Genomic DNA, 21,442 nt, shown 5'->3' on the forward strand with positions numbered 1-21,442 from the left:
CCAGCCCATTAGGAGCCTTGGCCCAGCGCTGGGGGCTCAATATAAATACCCCTTTCATGGCAAAGGGGCAGGTATTCTAACTCACACTCTGATAACCTCATTCTGTACCTTTTCTGACTTAAGCGTTGGAGCACCTTGCAGGTACACCCCCCTCTCACTTCATTCTCCGGCCCATTCACCAAGACCTTGGAAGGCCCTCCTGATCAGGTGCGATCAGTGGCGCCGTCTGTGGGAACTAGCTATCCCCATCTTCATCAAACGAGGATCAAAAGCTCATTTATTTCTGTCCTTCCAACATGGCCGGAGAACAACATAGCGATCACAGCCGTCCCCTCGTCAACTACAATATGGACGACGGCCCGCCATCCCATGAAGCGGACGTTCGGGACGGTCATCCATCCACCCCGTCTCCAGAGCCCCAAAACAACGGAGATGCCTCTCACGCCCACAATTTAGGGGCAGAGACATTTCATCCCATTCCCGTTCCCGTTGAAGGAGACGCCGTAATGATTGCCATGGTGAATGCCCTCAATCAGGCCGGTTCTATGCTCCACCAGCAGCACGAACGAATCATGGCCCTCGAAGCCGAACGACAAGAGGCCCGGCCCCAGCCGGTGAGTAGGATACAACAACGTTCGGAGCCAACGAAGAAGCGAGGACGTCGCTCTCCAGAACCCCACGTCAGCAGGGCACGCGCTCGTCGTGACGGTGGTCGAGCGAGAACATCACCAAGGCGCGGGCACAGCCCCGACAACAACGAACTGTCTCCCTTAAGGAGCGACGAGGAAGATTTGCATTGCCCCCTATCTCGGGCAATAATGGAAGCCCCGCTCCCCAAAGGCATGGAGAAACCACCAAATCTAGCTGTGTACGACGGGACTACAGATCCCGACGATCACGTCGACAACGTCAACGCGATGCTCGACTACCGCAATGATATAACCGGGCACCTCAAATGCCGACTGTTCTCAACGACCCTCAGGAAAGGGGCCATGGCTTGGTACAAAAGCTTGGCCCCTGAGTCCATTACGTCATGGAGAGTCATGAGGTCCATGTTCACCAGGCACTTTACAGCTTCCCGTCGTCACCCCAAGACTGAGGCGACCCTTGAAGCCATAGTGCAGAAGAAGAATGAAACACTGCGCTCATACATCGAGCGATTCAACCAAGAAGCTGTCGAGGTAGATACCACCGAGCACATGAAGAAGTATCTCCTCGAGAGAGGTCTCTTGCCCGGCAGTGAACTTAGCAGAGCCGTAGGGATCGAGCCTCCCCGCACCTTAAACGAGCTCCTGCATAAAGCCCAGGCCTACATCAGATACGAGGAAAAGCAGGTGGCACACAATGCCCGCAGCGGACGTAACGCTGGCGAGACCGAGCACTCAAAACGCGAGGACACGAGCATTTCCCGTCGCAACGGAGACAAACGAAGAGAAGAAAGACCTCGCGAGCTCCGGGAAGGAAGAGGCCCCGCGGGCAGATATAGCGGGTACACCCCCCTCTCACTTCATTCTCCGGCCCATTCACCAAGACCTTACTGACAGCTCCTCGAGAGCGCATCCTCGCAGAATGTATCAACTCTGAATTTAAGCAGGGCAGGGTCAGGTTCCCAAAACCGTCTGCACCAAAGCCCCACACCGACAAATCAAAGTACTGCCGGTTCCACAGAAGTCACGGGCACGTGACCGAAGACTGCGTCCACCTGAAGGATGCGATAGAAATTTTAATCCAAGAGGGGCACCTGAAGCAGTATACGAGGAAGAACGAAGCTCCCAGACACGACGAGCCAGAGAAGAAGAGACCCCGGGAAGACACACCCCCTGACAACTCTCCCCATCAAGTGGCCCTCTGCGTGTCACGACCGGAAGATTTCTTCCTCCCCGAACCATTGCCCGAGGGCAAGATCACTGCACTCAGCCCCTGGGAAAACTTCCCTACCACACTGGTGATATCAGGAGGAGGAACTAACGGGGAATCCGCGGCCCTCTCCGTCAAACGTAAGTTCGACGAACTCCTACTGGCTGCCCCCGAGCAGAAAGCGACATTGACAAAATACCGGGGAAAATCCAACCCAATATCCTTCTTCCTGGAGGAACTCCCGGGCGGATCCCCGAACTCGGGCATCCCGCTATTGATAAGGGCAAAGATGGCCCAATTCGACGTACGACGCATCCTGGTCGACCAAGGCAGCTCAGTGGATATCATGTACGTCCACCTCTTCAAGACTCTGAAGCTAGACAAGACCAACTTAGCCCCCTACGTCGGATCAGATCTCCAAGGATTCAACGGAGCAACAACCAGACCGTGGGGATATGTTGAGCTCCTCGTCACCTTCGGCGAACAAGAAACGGCCAGGGAAGTCAAAACCCAATTCCTGGTCGTAGACTGTCCGTCTCTCTACAATTGCATCTTTGGACGCCCGACACTGGCCGAACTCACCGCGGTCCCATCCACCGTCCACCTGAAGATGAAATACTACACCAAATTGGGACGTGTGGTCACCATCCATGGTGACATCGAAGCAGCCCGGCGATGCTACGACGCCGCAGTAAAAGGACAGGCCGTAGTCAGCACGAAGAGCAACTGCAACAACAAAAAACTCAAGACCGAGGATCCTGCCCGAGGAATCAACGCCATCGACCTCGACTGTCGCATCGGGCTGGACGAGACCGAAGAGGGGAGGTTCCCCAAGGAACGCTCTCTCGAACACCCGGTCCGACCAATCCCCGACGGGGAGTTCGAACTCATTCCTCTTGGGGACGATCCGGAAAGGACGGTGAAAATAGGTAAGGGACTACCCGAGGAAACAAGAGAAGAGCTAGTAGCATGCCTCAAAGAGAACTCCGACCTCTTCGCGTGGAATGCCGCAGAAATGCCCGGGCTGGACCCCGAGATCGCGTGTCATAAGCTAGCTTTAGACCGGGCAGCCAAGCCCATAGCACAGCGTAGACGCAAGCAATCGCCCGAAAAGGCAGAGGCTGCCGAGCGAGCTGTAAAAGACCTCTTAGAGGCAAATTTTATTTCTGAAGCCCAGTACACAACCTGGCTCTCTAATGTAGTCCTCGTTAAGAAAAATAATGGAAAATGGCGTATGTGTGTTGATTATACTGATCTTAATAGGGCTTGCCCGAAAGATGCTTTCCCCCTCCCTAATATAGACTCGCTCGTTGACAACTCTGCAGGTTTTAAACTCTTGTCCTTCATGGACGCATATAGTGGATACAACCAGATCCCTATGTCGCCCGCAGACAAGAAACACACAGCGTTCATGACCCCAACGGGCAATTACTATTACAACGTGATGCCGTTCGGGCTCAAGAACGCTGGCGCTACATACCAACGCATGATGAACAAAGTCTTCAAGGACGAAATAGGGGACATGCTCGAAGTGTACATGGACGACATGATCGTCAAATCACACGAGGAGATAACCCATGCTCGACACCTTACGAAGGTATTCGAGCAGGCGAGACAGTGTAAAATGAGGTTCAACCCCGAAAAATGCACGTTCGGAGTCCGAGCAGGCAAGTTCCTCGGTTTCTATCTCACCGAAAGAGGGATCGAGGCCAACCCCGACAAATGCCGGGCATTCTCGGAGTTTCCGACCCCGAAAACCAAAAAATCGATCCAGTCGCTCAATGGAGTGCTCGCCTCACTCTCCCGTTTCATCGCCAAGTCCGCCCAGCACGCATTGCCATTCTTCAGACTCCTTCGCAAAGAGGCTACCTTCGACTGGACCGACGAATGCGAGCAAGCGCTACTCCATCTAAAGAAGGTTCTGTCCCAACCCCCGGTCTTATCACGGCCATCAAAAAAGGAAACCCTATACTTATACCTATCCGTGGCAACCGAGGCCGTCAGCGCCGTTCTAATAAGAGAAACCGACGAAGGACAAAAACCCATCTATTTTACGAGTAAAGCACTCCAAGGTCCCGAGCTCCGATATCAGCAAATCGAAAAGGTCGCCCTGGCCCTCATCAACACAGCGAGGAGACTACGATATTACTTCCTCGCACACACGATAAAGGTGAGGACCGACCAGCCAATCAAACAGCTGCTCGGGCGCCCGGATATGGCCGGGAGGATGCTCAAGTGGTCACTAGAACTCTCCGAATTCGACATACAATACGAAAGTAGGAAAGCCTTGAAAGCTCAGGCACTGGCCGACTTCGTCGCGGAGATGACCCACTGCCCGACTCCAGCAGAAAGCGCCCACAAATGGACGATCTTCGTCGATGGCGCCTCTAGCACATCAGGCAGCGGGGCCGGGATCATCCTCGAAAATGAAGAAGGGATCCTGATAGAGGTATCATTAGCGCTAGCGTTCCCAACATCAAACAACCAAGCCGAATACGAAGCTTTCCTCGCAGGCCTGAGGTTAGCCGAGGACCTGGGAGCAAAAGAGGTAAAAATATCCACCGACTCCCAGCTCGTGGCCTCACAAGTGCGAGGGGAATACCAAACCAAGAACGACAACCTCCTCGAGTACTTGTCCCTCGTCAAAGAAAAACTTGAGAGATTTGAAAAATGGGAAGTTCAACACATACCCCGCGAGCACAACACACGGGCAGACGTTCTCTCGAAACTAGCCAGCACGAGGAAAAAGGGTGGGAATAAATCGGTAATCCAAGAAATTCTCCCTCGGCCCAGCATCGACAAACTACCGCCTCCACTCGAGGTCAACGCTATTGGAGATGCCCACTGTTGGATGACACCCATCTACAATTACCTCACACGAGACGAACTCCCGGCTGACCCGAAAGAGGCGACCACTGTCAAACGACGCGCATGCTCATACGTACTCCTCGAAGGCAAACTCTACCGGAGAGGATTCTCCATCCCACTACTCAAATGCGTCGAGGAAGAGAAAGTCCCCGACGTACTTGGAGAGATACACCGGGGAATTAACGCTCAACACCTCGGCGGACGATCGCTCGCACGAAAAGCCCTTCGAGCAGGCTACTACTGGCCGACCATGCAAAACGATTCGAAAGAGCACGTCAAAAGATGTGACAAATGCCAACGACATGCCGACATGCACCTCGCACCCCCGAACGACCTCAAATCACTGTCTTCCCCATGGCCCTTCGCGTGGTGGGGCATGGACATCCTCGGACCCTTCGTCACCGGATCATATCAGAATAAATACCTCATCGTCGGGGTGGATTACTTCACCAAATGGATCGAGGCGGAGGCACTGGCTAAAATAACCGCGCAGAACATTCTCCGGTTCTTCAAACGCAATATCCTCGCTCGGTTCGGTATACCCCAGGCACTTGTCACAGACAACGGGACACAATTCACAGACGGAGGATTCCAGGACTTCGTCGCCAGCCTGGGCACCACACAGCATTTCACGTCTGTCGAGCATCCGCAGACGAACGGGCAAGCAGAGGCGGCCAACAGGGTAATCTTACGTGGCCTCAAACGCAGACTCGGCGAGGCAAAGAGGGCATGGGTCGAGGAGCTACATAGCGTCCTATGGGCCTACCGCACGACACCACATTCTACCACCGGGGAAACCCCGTTCCGACTAACTTACGGCACCGAGGCAGTCATCCCGGTGGAGATACGGACGCCAACAAGGAGGACAGAGGAGCCCCTAGACGAGGAAATGAACGATGAAACCCTTAGAGCCGAGCTCGACCTAGTCGAGGAGATACGTTCCGAAGCAGCTCTCAGGGAAACAACCCTCAAACAAAAAATAGCACTACGCCATGACGCGAAAGTCATAAAAAGAGAGTTCCAGGTCGGCACCCTGGTCCTCAGAAGAAACCAGAAAAACCCGAGAGAGGGCAAACTGGCGGCCAACTGGGAAGGCCCTTACCGCGTCCGCGACAAAACGAGCAACGGGGCCTATTACCTAGAAAACCTACAAGGAGAACAACTCGCTCGACCATGGAACGCAGAAAAACTTAGACAATATTACAGCTAAGTACACCACGGGGAGACGTGGCAGGTACGACCACGCTCTTCGTCCCCAAAACCCCAGGGAGGAACCACGAGACCCGGGAACGACCCGGGTCACATAACAAACACAACCCTCCCCGACGGTTGGGATCTTGACCAAGACTCAACGTCGAAGTACCAGGACTGGCAGGGCACCCAGCTCGCGATGGGAAGGCCCAAGCCTCGGGACCAGGGTTCGAACAACGGACCCGGGCTTCGATACCCACGGGCACAAAGCCCGACACTTCGTCGGTTCCCTAAACCGAGGAGATTAACAAGGTCGAGCAGAGTACGAATTCATACAAACAAGTATCAAACACAAACGAGCACAATGAATGACAACGAAAATATTCATACATTATTGACGATAAGAGCGGCCGAAGCCAAGTACGCCCGAAGGCCATATTACAACGCCCGAAGGCCAAAATACATAAGGCACGCAGGCCATGATAACTAAAATCAAAGAAAAGGAAATAAACTAAGACTCCGCTCGGAGCACCTCTTCATCCTCTTCTTCTTCTTCTCCCCCCAGCTCCTCCTCCGCTTCAAACGGGCAGGTAATCTCACCATCCCGGACGCAGCAGTTATAGGCCGACCCTGCTGTCACCAACTCAGGGTTCAGAAGCCCGAGCTGCTCGACAGCATTGTCGAAACCCTCTTTGAAGCAGGCCACGAGATCTTGGTTGAGAGTCCGAATATGCCCTAGCAGCTCACCGCGCGAACCAAGGGCGCGTTCCTCCTCGGTCTCATCTGCCAGAGGACGGACCTTTCCCTCGAGGGACTCAACCTGAGCCCGTAGGCCAGCGTTGTCCTCGATCAGCTTCTGATGGTCGACCACCTGCTCTTCCAAGCTCGCCTTAGCAGCCTTCAACTGGTCCCTCTCCCTTTCCACCTCCTCCAACTTCTGGCTCAGCCCTTCCTGCAGCTGATGCTCTTCTTTGTAGTCCGACAGATCTTTAGATAGTCTTTCCTTCTCCGTCCGAACCTGCAAAAGGGCATCCTCCAGCGAGGCGGTGGAGACCGAAGCGTCGGTCATAACCATGGCCGTCTCCATCACCCGGATGACAGCAGCAATATCCCTGGCCAGATCTTTTCTCCGGGCAGCAGCGTCCTGGTCCAGAATAGCCTTGGCCTCAGGCGCAGGCACAACAATCGACTCCTCGGCCTTGAAGAACGACCGTTCCACATAGCAGGGAGGTAGAAGATAGCTGCCCGGTCCATTCGGACTTCCTGGAGACGACCTGGTGAGAGGCCCAGCCGGACGCTTCCGTTTATGGAGGGGGGAAGCCGCTGGCGACGGACTGCTATCAGGAATGTTGATCGGGTTAGACCGAGGAGGAGAGGAAGGAGTCACGCTCGCCGCCTGCGAGGGACCGACCCCGGCATCGCCAGCAGTCTCCGAGACACGGGCCACAGTTTTCTTCTTCTTCTTGGGCACCCGGTCAGGAGCGCCGACCTGATTCGCTAGCTTCAGCACCCGATCACGAGCATTGGGCATGGCACCTGCAAATAAATTACACACAAACATTAGCGACCGAAGTCATAAACAGAAATAAAAAGCTAAACAAAGTCTGCCTACTCAATAACGCCAGAGCTTCCTCCTCGGTATCACACTCGAGCAGAGCCTTCGTATTGATATAACGCGTCTCGGTGATTAGCTCCCCGGCCTCATCCAGGTAGGGCACACCCTGTCGATTCGCCCAGAACGCCAAGCTGAAGCTCTGCACGTAATCGACCAGCTTCTTGTACGCGAGCCTACCCTCCTCGCCGAGCATCGCGTACTTGACCCGGTAATGCGCCGTGGAGAGATCGAAATGATCACGCTGCCACCTCAGCGGTATCTTCGACATCAGCGTCTCCTCCCCGTTGGGTTCCCGTTGATAGTAGTATAGAGAGTGAAGGGCAGCCCGGGTAATCGGCATCACCACGTACCACCGGCTTTTGAAATGGCGAACAGAATCCTCGTACGTCTTGAACAGACGCACGGGCTGCTTGAAAGAAACCCAACTGTGGCGACCACGGGAACCGGACCTCTGGAGATGGAAAACGTGGAAGAAGAGAGCCCGGGTGCAACCAATGCCGAGGAACTGGCAAACTAACTCGAATGCCCGCATAAATGCGAGAGCATTAGGATGTAGTTGGGACGGCGCCAGCCGGAGCCACTTGAAGACCGACATCTGGAAGGAGTTGAAGGGCAGTCTAATCCCCGCCTCACGAAAAGCAAATTCGTACATGGTGAACTGCTTCCCCGGGAAATGATGACAAATGCGGTCTCCTTCCTTGGGGGCGCAGCAATACCAGTTTGGTGGATCCTCCAGGCTTATGGTCTCGACCATAGCGTGAGCAGTGATGGCCTCGTCACAGAAGTCTGATTCCTCCTCCAAGGGCTCGTCCGCAACCCATGAGAAGTCGACCTGCCCGGAAGAGGAGGCGTGTTCGGTACCATCTCGGACACTCCCATCCCCGACAGGGAGACGAGCGATTGTCGCGTCTTCGGTGGAGGACCCAGAATCTTCCTTCCTCGGTCGTAAGCGCCCGGTAGCACCTGAAACGCAGACAGAAAGAGTGAATTCGACGTCATATCAAATCCACCCTTCCACCGCAGGTCAAGTGAAAGGGCGTAGCGGCGACGGACACTAACCGCGCTCAACTCGGTGGCGCGCGCATTCTATGGAGACCGGGCATAAACTTCATACAGCCTATGCAAGTATTGCCCAGCATATGAAGTTTATGCCCGGTACAGTAGGATCCCAACCCTATTTTCTACCATCTAATATACACCTACAGTCCGCTACACTGTTCCCAAGTTAAACCTAACCACATTTCTACAAAAATAGCATGCGTTTGACAGAAAACAACAAGGAAAAAGAATGGGTCACAGTGGAAAATCATACCTGACATAGTTAAGTTGAAAGGGGTACGGTGGTGTCCGAGCAGAAGACGGTGGTTCAGATAGGAGGACGGGCGGAGACGGCGGTCCAGACGGTTGAGCAAGCAAACGAGAGAGAAGGTGGAGAACTCCGGTGAACGTATGAACGAGAAAAAAAGGTGGAAATGAAGTTACTCAACCCCTTTTTATAGGGCTTGGCACGTAGACCAACACGCTAGGTCATCATTGCCTAGCCTGCCTACGCCGTCTTTGCGCGCGAAACGAAGCGACGCCACTAATCCTGAGACACGTCTATCAAAGATAAGAAACTGAAACGACCCGAGCACCTATCCGTCTCCTCGACTCACCAAGACGCCACCTCCCCGCGTCGTACCCACGTTTACTACAAGGAAGGTGCAGACCAACCGATCACCTCCATCCCCGACATTCCCGGAGAAAATGTCAGTCATGAATAGGTCTGTTACAACCTCACCTGTCTAACGATCAAGCTTCCCCATCGTCTCGGGGAACCCTTAGTTGAAACATAAGTCATCTCTCTGGCTCAGAGACTCGACTTGGGGGGCTCCTGTTCTGGACTGGGCCATGACACTAGGCACGGCACGGCCCAATGCTCGCCAAGCCCACGTCCAAACGACCGTGTCCAAGCGACCACGAGGACACGTCAGGTGAACGACCGTCCGCCCGAAGAATGTCTCCCCGGCCCCTTAAATACGTGTCGGACAACGAGCGGGTCCTCCTCATATGATCTCCATCCACTCATCGTCAACCCACGTCGCGGACACCTAAGTTGTGTCGGGCAGGGCCATAACGGCATCTCACTCACCACGTCACCCAACTCCCCTATATTGTCTCCTTAGGGATAGGGGCAGTTGGACCAGGGGGCAGACCTTGGTCTAGGTCTTAACGCTTCTTACGCGTCCCCTGGCAGCTCCTCCTTGGGCCTAGCTAATCCAGCCCATTAGGAGCCTTGGCCCAGCGCTGGGGGCTCAATATAAATACCCCTTTCATGGCAAAGGGGCAGGTATTCTAACTCACACTCTGATAACCTCATTCTGTACCTTTTCTGACTTAAGCGTTGGAGCACCTTGCAGGTACACCCCCCTCTCACTTCATTCTCCGGCCCATTCACCAAGACCTTGGAAGGCCCTCCTGATCAGGTGCGATCATATTTATTTTTAATTACATGCTTATATGTCAAAATGAATAGTTTTAATTGGATGATAGTGTAAAAAGGTTTTACACTTTTAGTATATTCCAATTAATCTTTTATTATTATTATATTTATTTTTAATTACACGCTTATCTGTCAAAATGAATAGTTTTAATTGGATGATAGTGTAAAATGTTTTTACACTGTCAGTGTATTCAAATTAATCTCTTATTATATTACATTATTATTATTATTACTATTATTATTATTATTATTATTATATATTTATTGTTATTATTTGTATTATTATTACTATTTTTTCACTTTCACTATTTATTATTAAGTATTACCATTATTATTATTATTATTATTATTATTATTATTATTATTAATAATGATTATTATTATTATCATTGTTATATTTATTATATATTATTACTAGTGTTATTAATACTTATTGATCGATTATTATTATTGTTTTTTTATTATTACTAATCATTATAATTATTAATATTGTTTACTAATTATTATTATTATTGATTTATTGTTTTTATTATTGTTGTTGTCATTATTATTTTTATTATTTTTTGATTATCATTAATTATTATTATTAATTTTTTTATTTATATATGTTAATTATTATTACTAATTATTATATTAATTAGTTATTGTTAATAATTATTATTATTTTTTTAATTATTATAATTACTATCATTATAATTTATATTATTTATTTATATTATTTATTTTTCATTAATTAAATTTTTTATTTTAAATTCTTAAAGAAAATTTGATTTATTGTCCCATCGGTTTTTCATAGATGCGATGCAATTTCGGAGTTAAAAATTCAATTTAATTTCAGAAATTGCTTAAACGCATAAAGTTTTGTTGATCAATCTTAGATAGGGTGATTCCTGCATGAACCACTTTACGATTGCTTAACATAGCACTAAATTCTTTTAGTTTAAATTTCATTTCTTTTTGTCGCTTAAAATCGGGTTTTCAGATATGCCTTGCAATTTCGGAGTCAAAAATTCAATTTAATTTCAGATATTGCTAAAGCGTATAGAGTTTTATTGATCAGCCTTAGATAGGGTCATTCCTACATGAATCGTTTTACGATTGCTTAACATAGCGCTAAATTATGTAGTTCAATTTTTTTTAATCCCTTGGCTTTCTCTTGGGCCTTCTTACAACAAGATTCTTTTATTTTTCAATTGTCTTTTGAAATTGTATTGTTTAAATTATTGTGTTGTATCCCCATTTGGAAAATTGTACCCTCATTTCTGTAAAAGTTAATAAGTTTATCGCTTTCATTTAATTTATTATGTCAGTTGATTGTTAACTCAAGATTAAAATCAACCACTTTCAGAAAAGAACAAAAAACAAACACTTGATCCAACGTCGAGTCTTTTTCCCAAATCAAATCCAAATCAAATTCAAAGTCGAGCATAACCCCCGCCACATCCAAATTATTTTCATAAATCAGGTTCAGTCACTTGATCCAACGATAAGTCGTCCCCCTGTTTTTAAAAGATTTTCACAATAAAAATGGAAGAAATTGATAAGGTTTAGACTTTCTCTTTTTCGAATGTTTGGATACTACTGTAGAGCTTCATGTTCAAACATTCATCTTATATATTAAAATACAATAATTATCACAATTAGGTCATTTCTTTTATAGAAGAACAAGATTGATTGGGTATCGACCTTCTCTTTCTCGATTATTTGGACATTGCAGTAGAGCTCCCTGTTTGAATAATCGTCTTCCATTGATGAACTTTGACCTAATTCACCACACATTTTCATAAACAAACTTTTGGATGAAAAAAGAGTGATTGAGCTTAGGCCTCTTCCTTTTCAGGCATATGAGTACTGCAGTAGAGCTCCCTGTTTGGATGTCTGTCTCCACTTAAAATAAACTCAAACTAATCAAACTTGTTTTCGACCCTTGCGGGGCCCCAAAAATATTTTCAAAAACGAGTATGCTACATCCATTTCGACTAAAAACAAGCAAATATTTCATCCTCCAAGAGTGAGCAGCAAGTAAAGGTTTAATCGCTCAAATGCGATCCAAACATCACTCTCTTAAAAGCAATTAATTCAGTAGTTCCCTTTTAGTAAAACTGCGTAGCCTTGAGTTCTCCATAACACCTGGAGATACGTAGGAGCAGGACTGCGAAACCTTGTCAGACACATTAATATTTTAAAAAAAACTAAGTATTTCCTTTCTTTCTTCCTCGTTTCTCACTTGATAGGTAGAAGTTCGCAAACTAATATCATGGTAACACTCTTACACGAAACTAACTAAATGGGTTCCATCGAGTATGATGGATGTGATGGGTGCTAATGCCTTCCTCTTGCATAACAGACTCCCGAACTCGGTTTGGTTGCGACGACCATTTCTCTTTATTTTCGTGGATTTTATCGATATTTTCCTTTTTCCTATTTGGGAATAAATAAAGTTCGATGGCGACTCTGTTTTGTTTATATTTTGAGTGTTACTTACACTCAGGTATTTTTTCGTGCTACAACAATATTACCTTTTACAAATTTTCACCATCTCAACTCACCTAAGACAAGCACACAAGTGAAATTTAAAAGTTTCAGGGGGTGTAATCAATTACACATAAGGTGAAATAGATTACACCAACTTTCTGTCCCAAAAAATATTTAAAAAATTTAGGTGGTAATCGATTGCACTTTTGGTGTAATTGATTACACCAACTCTCTACTTCAAAAAAAAAACTATATTTTCAAGGTGGCAATCGATTGGTGTAATCGATTACATGTTGTGATTTTTCCAAAAATTCATGTTTAAACTCAATTTTCTAGCAACCAAAACTCAGTTTAGACACTATTTTTATCTGAGTTGATGAGGATGTGGTCAAATCAACTACATGAGTTCCTTTTTGCTTCATCACTCATTCACTTGAGCAATACTTATTTTGACATATATTCTCAATCAATGACCCTAACTCTCCACTAGTATTTAATCTTAATGTACCTCTAGCTGGGGCATCGAGATGCATTCTCGTTTGTGTTCTCAAACCATTGATAAAGTGTGCCATCTATTATATAGCATCCATATCATGATTTAGACACTTTCAGAGTTACAACTTGAATCTTTCCCATGCATCTGATAATGAATCAGACTCTTCTTGTGCAAAGTTGGAAATTATGATTTTTCTCCATAAATTGAGCATTTGAATAATACCTCTATATAAACATGTCTTCTAGCTCTTTCCAGGTCTGAATTATACCATTTGAGATGCATTGTAAATAATCCTTCGTGTGACATATCAAGGAAAAACCAAATAAACTTAATTTTACCTGATCGTCGGTGATATCACCACTTGGATTGCACATTGGCCATGTCTTGTAAAATTTTGCGAGATACTCCCAAGGATCTCTGGTTGCTTTCCCGTCAAACGGGTTATCTTTCAAACCTGAAAGTATAGAAATCTTGATGTCAAATGTTATTGGATTAGCCGACTGAAATCCTAAAGATATCTGTCCCAAATTAGTCCTTCTACAATAGTCCCCAAATGTTTGTCATGGTGGAACAATGATTTATACTACTTCCTATTTTACTTCTTCGGTAATTTGCAGTGCTTCTCTTTTCTCCCTACGAATTGCACGATATGTTCTTTCAATTTCTAGATTGATCGATATCAGCGTCGAATTTGTACCTCGCATAAACAAACAAATAATACCTTGGTAGCACCGCACCAAATAGAATGGAAGAAAAGTAGAAATTAAATGAAAAATTAAATGAAAAATTAAATTAAATTAAAAATTAAATTGCAAAATAAAAAACTACAACTAAAAATAAAATGCAAAAATTTAAAACTAAAAGCATCGCACTAAATTTCCTTGTTGAAATCAACAATCCCCGACAACGACGCCAACAAATTGATGACCTTTCAGCAAGTGTATCGATAATGTCGAAGTAATAATTAACAAGATCATCTCCACGAGGAATATTGTTTAACAAGGTAATTATGTGCGAATTAAAATAGTAGCAACTGGGAGGGTTTGATTTTATCTAGTTCTAAAATAAGAACGAGAAAACTAAGAGAATAAATGTCAATATGAGAAAAGCGATTAGGTCTCTTATATTGAATCCCCTTATTTTATCTGTTGATGAACTGTGTATTTATTGAGTTTCAATTAAATTATTATCTCACTACGAACTAACAAGGTCACTGCACTAAATTCCTTGGTGTGCAACTCAATAATTTATTCGATAATTCCCTAATTCTTTAGGCCAATTCAAAGTTAAATTAGGCATTCTAAGTGAATTAATTCAAAAGGAATGACTTCTAATTATCTATCCCTAGTTAATTACAAAGTTAAATAAATTGCCCAAATCAGATAAGTAGACTAACAGTCAGAAATCCCTACGTATCTATATCGATTTGTGTGCTCGTAAACGAACAAAAAACATTAAACTCAAGAACAATTTAAATAAGATAATAATAAGAAAAGTGTTCAATAAATCTCAAGTAGACATATGATCCAACAAAGTAATAATAAGGTTCATATTAAAAAGATCTAATATAGAAAAACTTAGCTACTTATTGATAAATTAACAAATACCATGAGTTGGTAAGTCTTCATCATCAAAATTTATGGAAGAATAACTCTCCAGAGACTTCAATGCTCTCAAAATTTGCTCTTTGAATATCTATAGCCATCACTCTATCTCCAGGTTTCAAAATCCCTAAATTTTTTAGCAAAAAGGCCTTTAAATAGCAATTATGTGTGTCAGTAAAAAGCGTGACATTGTGCCACGATGTTGCTGCATCACCCCGCGATGCAAGCCTCGTCGCCCATAAGGGATGCACTGCGTGCGCGAGAAATCCAAACGCAAATGCTTTATTTTCTTCCCTTTTTCTTCAACATTTTCACTAAGTATTTATTTCTTCCTTATGATAGATTTTTTCTCATTTCTTCACATTTTAGCATTGCTTTTTGCTCAATATTCTTCTAAATTCTCTCATAAAAAATCATGTAATGACGACTGTCATCACCTTGCAACTAGGAACTTCGATTGTCAGCAAATTTCTAGAAACAAGGGAAAGAACACGGATAAAGTTAAAAAAAAACCTAAGGTTATCCATTCTAAAACTCAGAGTCATAACAGGAGGATGACCTCACATATCACGAACCATCATAAGTACTTTCCACCTCCCAGTAATCAGATTGAACTTCATATTAATGATCAGGATTTTGAACACATATTCTCAAATCCTTATGTTAAAGATCACTTAACATCCACTTTCAAAGATAAACCTATCAATAAAAAGGACTCTTGCAGAGCCATTAACAACAACAACAACAACATGGTTAAAGCAAGCAACATCAGAGGAGGAACTCAAAGCATTAATGAGATAAGACCTCAAAAGAACAAGTCTAATATGAGACTTAGCAATCTTAAAGCTTTTATGCGAAATAAAGACAATAATAACCTATCTAACGAGATCAAAAACCCGATATGGACAAATAAAGATCATCAACACAACGTAAACTGCAAAAACATCAATGATAAGGACAAGGATCCTAGTATAGACTCTATCAACAACAATAACACTATGAAGAATAAGTACCTTTCCAAAAGAAAAATCATAAATTTTGACTCCATCATACACAAGCCTCAAAATAATAGCATGCAAGATAGAGAAGAGATCAGAAAGGATAAATTGATTAACCAAAATCAAATCAATCAGAATTGTAAGCACAAACCTGATGTTGAAGACAAAGATATTGAGAAATCCCCGTCGGCTAAGGATTGGATTTATTGTACCTTAGATGCGAGCTTAGTCGTTGAAGGGATCCGAGGATTATTAGTCATTTTCACAATTTGGATGGCGAGATAATAAACAAGGTTGCCCAAAACATGAAAGGTGCCAACAACCTTGTTCTAACGGAAGCTGTGACGAGACTTAAAGTCGTTAATAAAGCGATTCAACTAGGTTTCCAGTAACATGCATTTTGAAACTAATAAAACATTGTGTTGTTAAAGAGGTTAAAAACAGGATCTTCCTAAAACCGATTAGGGAGTGATTTGTAATCAAATTAAGAAAAAGGTGAATTGTTTCAAAATGTTAAGATTTTGTCACATTGGTAGAGAAAATAATAATGCAACGCATTGTCTTGCAAGAGATAATGCACTCTCTAAAATTAAGGTTAGGAATGAAAATAGACCTATGAATCCAAACAAGTCTATCCTGATTTGTAACAATTCCGGGCCGGGCCCAAAGTTTGAATGACAAATGTTTTTTGAAAATTTTACCCTATACCCCTACAATTGTACCCATACCCCTACATTAATTTTTTTTTTTACCAAAATACCCTCATTTCTGTAAAAAAAAAAAAATTAAAAAAAAAACGTACCGGAAGACTTTAGGAAAGACTTCCGGAACACACATAATGCATACCGGAACACTTCTCCAAAGAGTTCCGGTATGCAAATTTTTTTGAATTTTTTTTTATCTGAACCGGAACTCTTTCCTTAAGTGTTCCGGTTTGCTTTTTTTGTGTTCCGGAAGTCTTTCCTAAAGTCTTCCGATTTGCTTTTTTTGTGTTCCGGAAGTCTTTCCTAAAGTCTTCCGGTTTGGAAAAATACATACCGGAAGTCTTTTTGCAAGAGTTCCGGTGCGAGGGGTGTGAAAGTGTAATTTTTGCAATTTTCAATTGAATGGTAAAAATAAAATGGTAAATTAGTTAAAACCAATTAAAGGTAAAATGGGAATTTTTAAATTTTTGTAGGGGTATGGGGTGAATTGTAGGGGTACAAGGTAAAATTTTCATGTTTTTTTATAAAGAAAGATCCTATTAGCAGCATATAACACATGCTAAACAGGTTAAAAGGTGCACAAAATAAATCAATATCCTAATTGAAAGGCACAGTATAATGGAACAACACTTTATTCATTCTCCTTCCTTCCGCTTTCCACACTCATATACTCTCTCTCTCTTCGGCGAAAATCATGAACAATTACACTCTCTCTTTCCGTATCCCTCCAATTACGCTTGATTGCTTTTGATTCATTCCACAGCTATAAAACCATGATCAACTCCTAAATATTTTCATCTTTTTCGCTCTCTCTTCCAAACTCTACTTTACATTGTAATCAACCATGCCTATTCCATGGATCAACAAAAACAGGGTAACCCAATTTTCTCAAATCATCGCCGATTTTCACTCCTCCAAACGCGGTGCTTCTTCTATCGTCGTTCAGACCGGTTTCCCCGCCTCCCTCGTAGATCTCTTAATCAAAAACCGTACCCGCTTCGCAAGACCCAAGTCCGACAAATCCTTTCATCGCCAAACTCCTGATCCACAGTCGCCGGAGATACCGAGTTTAATCAGTTGCGCGTGTGATTGCGCCGATTCGGACCGCCACGAGTCTGCGAGTTTGACTCAGTGGATCACCGACGGAAATCTTCATACAAATAATGGGGTTGAGGATTCGGGTTATGGGGTGAATCGGGTTAGGAATAACAATGACGGGTCGGGTTCAAAAACGTTACTTGTTACCTTTTTAATGATGCTAGTGATTATCGTTTCAATCTCAAGCGTTGAGAAACTCACCGTCGGGATCACCGTTTCAGCATTTGCGCTTCTTTTTCTTGAAAACGCGTGGAAGCGTGTCGTTTTGCGTTCTAAACCGAATGTGGAATTTAACGCTGTTGAAGCTGAATCGTCTGTAACTGATTCCTTCGAAGAAATTAAGGTTGTCGGTGTATGTTCCGAAGAGACATCTTCCTATGATGATGTTTTTCAATTAAATTGTTCTAAAATTAAGGAGGATCGTTCAAATGAAGAAGTTGTGGATTCATGTCATGTTTCAATTAAAGTTAGCCGTAGTGTTAAATTGAAAACAAAGTTGAAGAAGCTTTTGAGTAAAAGACTGCAAAGTTCTGGAAAAGAGGTAAAGGAAAAAAGAGGCAAAGAAAATTGGAGTTATAGTGTTGAAAAAGATTGTGAGATAAAAGAGGAGGTGGAAAGTGGGAGTAAATCACCATTGTTGCATAATGTTAAACTAGAAAACATGATGGTGAATAGTGAGGCGAAGAAGAGAACAGAGAGAATTGGGAATTCAGGTTACTTAGTTTTATTTGTAATTGCACTTGTTGGGCTTGTAGTGGGTCGTTTACCAGCACTGGTACTTACAATGACATGGTGTTTCGTACTTAAGATAGTTACAATACGAGGAAGATCTCAAAGGCGTCTTTGATCAAATGTTTGGTTCCAAATTCTTGATGGAGCATACTTGTTTTTAAATTTTATTTTATTTTATTTTAATCCCAACAAATTTGAAACTAATTTTTTATCATTTATTTTAATGATGCCAAATTATAATAAAAGAAATTAAAGATTAACCTTTATATATAATTTAAATATAGTGTAATTAATGGTATTAGTCTATTTTTTTAATTACACTATTTTTATTTTTTATTTTAAATTTCAACTTTTTTTTTTGCATATCTCTTTTATTCTATTATTTTTTATTATTTTATAAATAATTTAAATTAAAATATAAAAAAAACACATAAGAAATATTATTTATATTTTAATTCATTTATGCATTAATAAAAGCGAACAAAACTGTATAGTATAATAATAATAATAAACTAAAAATAATTAATTAATATATACTAAGTGACCCTAACCCTTTGTCTCATCTTCTACTAATTTCTAAAAAAAACATGTTCTTAAGAAACCTAACCTTTTTTCCTCAAATTGCAATAACCATGTTAAGCATAACTAAATTAAACAACTTCTCGTCATTATCTCCACAAATACAAATACTGATACAACATTTAGATAATTGTAAACACTTGTCTTCTATTTTACTAGTATGTTACAATTTGTTGTCATACACAAAAAGAAACATCATATTTTCTTTCAGAGGCAACCAATTGCAACCAATTCATCTTTATTGAATTATAATTTTTTTTTGTCGAAATAGATTATTTGACAGAAATAAAAAAATATTGAATTACTTAGGTGTCAAAATATCGAAGAGTATTTCGACAGTAATGTTAGACTTAACTTTATTTGTCAGTTTAATCAAGTTAGTTAGGTTAGTTTTGGGCCTTACTTGAGGAGCAAGCAAGTCCAAAATCTATAAATATGAAGTAACCTCTATTATTGTAAACACTTGAATTTTACAGTTGCAAAAGGAATAAAAAATTACAGTTTATGAGCATAGACAAATTCTGTAGAATCAATTCATCTTCTTCCCTTTCTCGATAAACCATAAACCTTTTCTTTCCCCAATTCAAATTTATTTTCTTGTTTTCACCATCATTATGCAGCGATACAATCTTGCAACTAAGGTTGGTTGATTCACTCGAGTGAAGAGTGAAGAACAAGAGAGAATTTGATCGGTTGATTGGATCTTGTTCATTAAAATTGACTCGGAATTACTCAAAGTTTTGGGTTTAATTCCAACATCTGGTATCAGAGTCTGATTGAGTGATTCTTGGAAGCATAACATGATGAATCATCTGAATGAAAATTTTCCTGCGAGCCTCCAAATTCTGAAGAATTGAAATTACGAGAATTTGTGCAAATAGATAAAGGTTATCTTTTGCTATCAAGATCTTTGGGATCTTCTGAATGAGGGAGTGACACCGCTTGTAACAAAGGTGACGGATGAAGAAAAAACTGCACACAAAGAATTGAAGAAGCGAGATTATAAAGCTCTCTTTATAATCCATCAATGTGTTGATTCTGATAATTTTGAAAAGGTTAGTGATGTTGAATCAACGAAAGAAACATGAGATATTCTTGAAAAATCATTTGGAGGCGGAGAAAAGGTGAAAAAGGTTAGGTTACAAACTCACGAAATAACGTATAAATTGCTTCAAATGTAAGACAATGAAAACATAACTTATTTTTTCACTAGGGTTATAAAACCGGTGAATCAAATCAAGATACGTGGAGAAGTGTTGACATCAAGATCAGTTGTTTCAAAGATCTTGAGGTCATTGGCTCCGAAGTTCGACCACGTGGTAGTAGACATAGAAAAGTCGAAAGATTTACAAGCATTGACAAAGGAAGAGCTTCAAAGGACACTTGAATCTCATGAACAAAGAATAGATGAAAGAGCTGCAGGAAAATCAAAGAGTGATGTGGCTTTGCAGGCGCAATCAGCAAGAGAAAAGAAAGACAAAGGGAAGTGGCTCGACAATAAAGGTAAATGAGGCTACAACAACTCGATTAGTCAAAATCAACAAGAAAGAGGTTGGTCGAATGAGAAAAGACTTTCATACCAAAGTAACCAAAGAGGCAATGTTGTTGGTAGAGGAAGAGGTGATCATCGAAAACCTGACAAAATTCACACTCAATGCTTCAATTGTCAGAAGTGTGGTCACTACTCAAGTGATTGTCCTGAAAAATAGAAGAATCAAGAAACTGGTGCAAAGTTTGCAAAGCATGAAGAAAAAGAGATGTTGTTGATGGTCACAACAAGAGATGAAGAAATATTCCAGGACCAATGGTACTTTGGCTCAGGATGCACATCACACATGACTGATAGGAAAGATTGGTTTGTCAACGTGAAACCCTCAATGAAGAACATGGTAAAATTTGCAAATGATAATACTTTAGCAGTTAAAGGTATTGGTGATGTTTTGATTATGAGGAAAGATAGCAAAAGGTCAGTAATTTCTAATGTACTGTACATACCAGGCATGTAAAGTAATTTTCTCAGCATAGGGAAGTTGGTCGAAAATAACTACAAACTGTTGATCGAAGACAAGATGATGGGAGTTCTTGACTCAGGTGGAATATTAATCTTGAAGGTACCTATGTCTCAGAATAGAACCTTCGGGATTGAACTTAATGTGATGGAGCACAAGTGCCTTGCAACTCCAACTAGCAGAGATGAATGGATATGACACTATAGACTTGGTCATCTCAATTTTAAAGACATCAGAGATTCGAAGAGAAGGAATATCATTTTAGGGTTACCAGAAATTGACATTTCAAATGAAGTGTGTGAAGAATGTGTGCAGGCGAAGCAGCACAAGAACAACTTCAGCAAGGATGAAGGAAGCATGTCGAAGGCAATTCTTGAAGTCATATTCTGATGTGTGTGATCCTATCCAGGTGGATTATATTGGAGGTAATAGATATTTTGTCACATTCATGGATGATTTCAGTCAAAACTGTGGACCTGCCTGATCAAGAAGAAAAGTGAAGTGATCGAGGTATTTTCCAAGTTTAAATTTATGGTCGAAAGACAAAGTGGTCGAAATCTCAAGATTCTGAGGACTGGTGGTGGTGGAGAGTATGTGTCGAAAGACTTCGATAAGTTATGTGAGAAAGAAGAGATTGTGCATGAGGTGGTGCCACCCTACACTCCACAGTAGAATGGAACAGCAAAAAGGAAGAATAGAACCATCATGAACATGGTGAGAAGTATGTTTAAAGG

At 42.7% G+C, this 21,442-nt stretch overlaps 2 protein-coding genes across 2 annotated transcripts; both read left to right on the forward strand.

Moving 5' to 3' along the window:
* The first annotated feature begins 15,142 nt into the window (after positions 1–15,142).
* Positions 15,143–15,871, forward strand: LOC127102612 (uncharacterized). The gene has a single exon (XM_051039961.1). The coding sequence runs from the start codon at positions 15,143–15,145 to the stop codon at positions 15,869–15,871; it is 729 nt and encodes a 242-aa protein (XP_050895918.1).
* Positions 15,872–17,134: 1,263 nt separating this feature from the next.
* LOC127102613 (uncharacterized) lies at positions 17,135–18,235 on the forward strand. The gene has a single exon (XM_051039963.1). The coding sequence runs from the start codon at positions 17,135–17,137 to the stop codon at positions 18,233–18,235; it is 1,101 nt and encodes a 366-aa protein (XP_050895920.1).
* Positions 18,236–21,442: the final 3,207 nt, after the last annotated feature.

Source organism: Lathyrus oleraceus, chromosome 7, assembly GCF_024323335.1.
Source record: "Lathyrus oleraceus cultivar Zhongwan6 chromosome 7, CAAS_Psat_ZW6_1.0, whole genome shotgun sequence".
Classification (NCBI taxonomy): domain Eukaryota; kingdom Viridiplantae; phylum Streptophyta; class Magnoliopsida; order Fabales; family Fabaceae; genus Lathyrus; species Lathyrus oleraceus.

Coding starts and splice junctions, on each gene's coding strand:
- LOC127102612 (XM_051039961.1), top strand. CDS start 15,143: ATGACCTCACATATCACGAACCATCATAAGTACTTTCCACCTCCCAGT.
- LOC127102613 (XM_051039963.1), top strand. CDS start 17,135: ATGCCTATTCCATGGATCAACAAAAACAGGGTAACCCAATTTTCTCAA.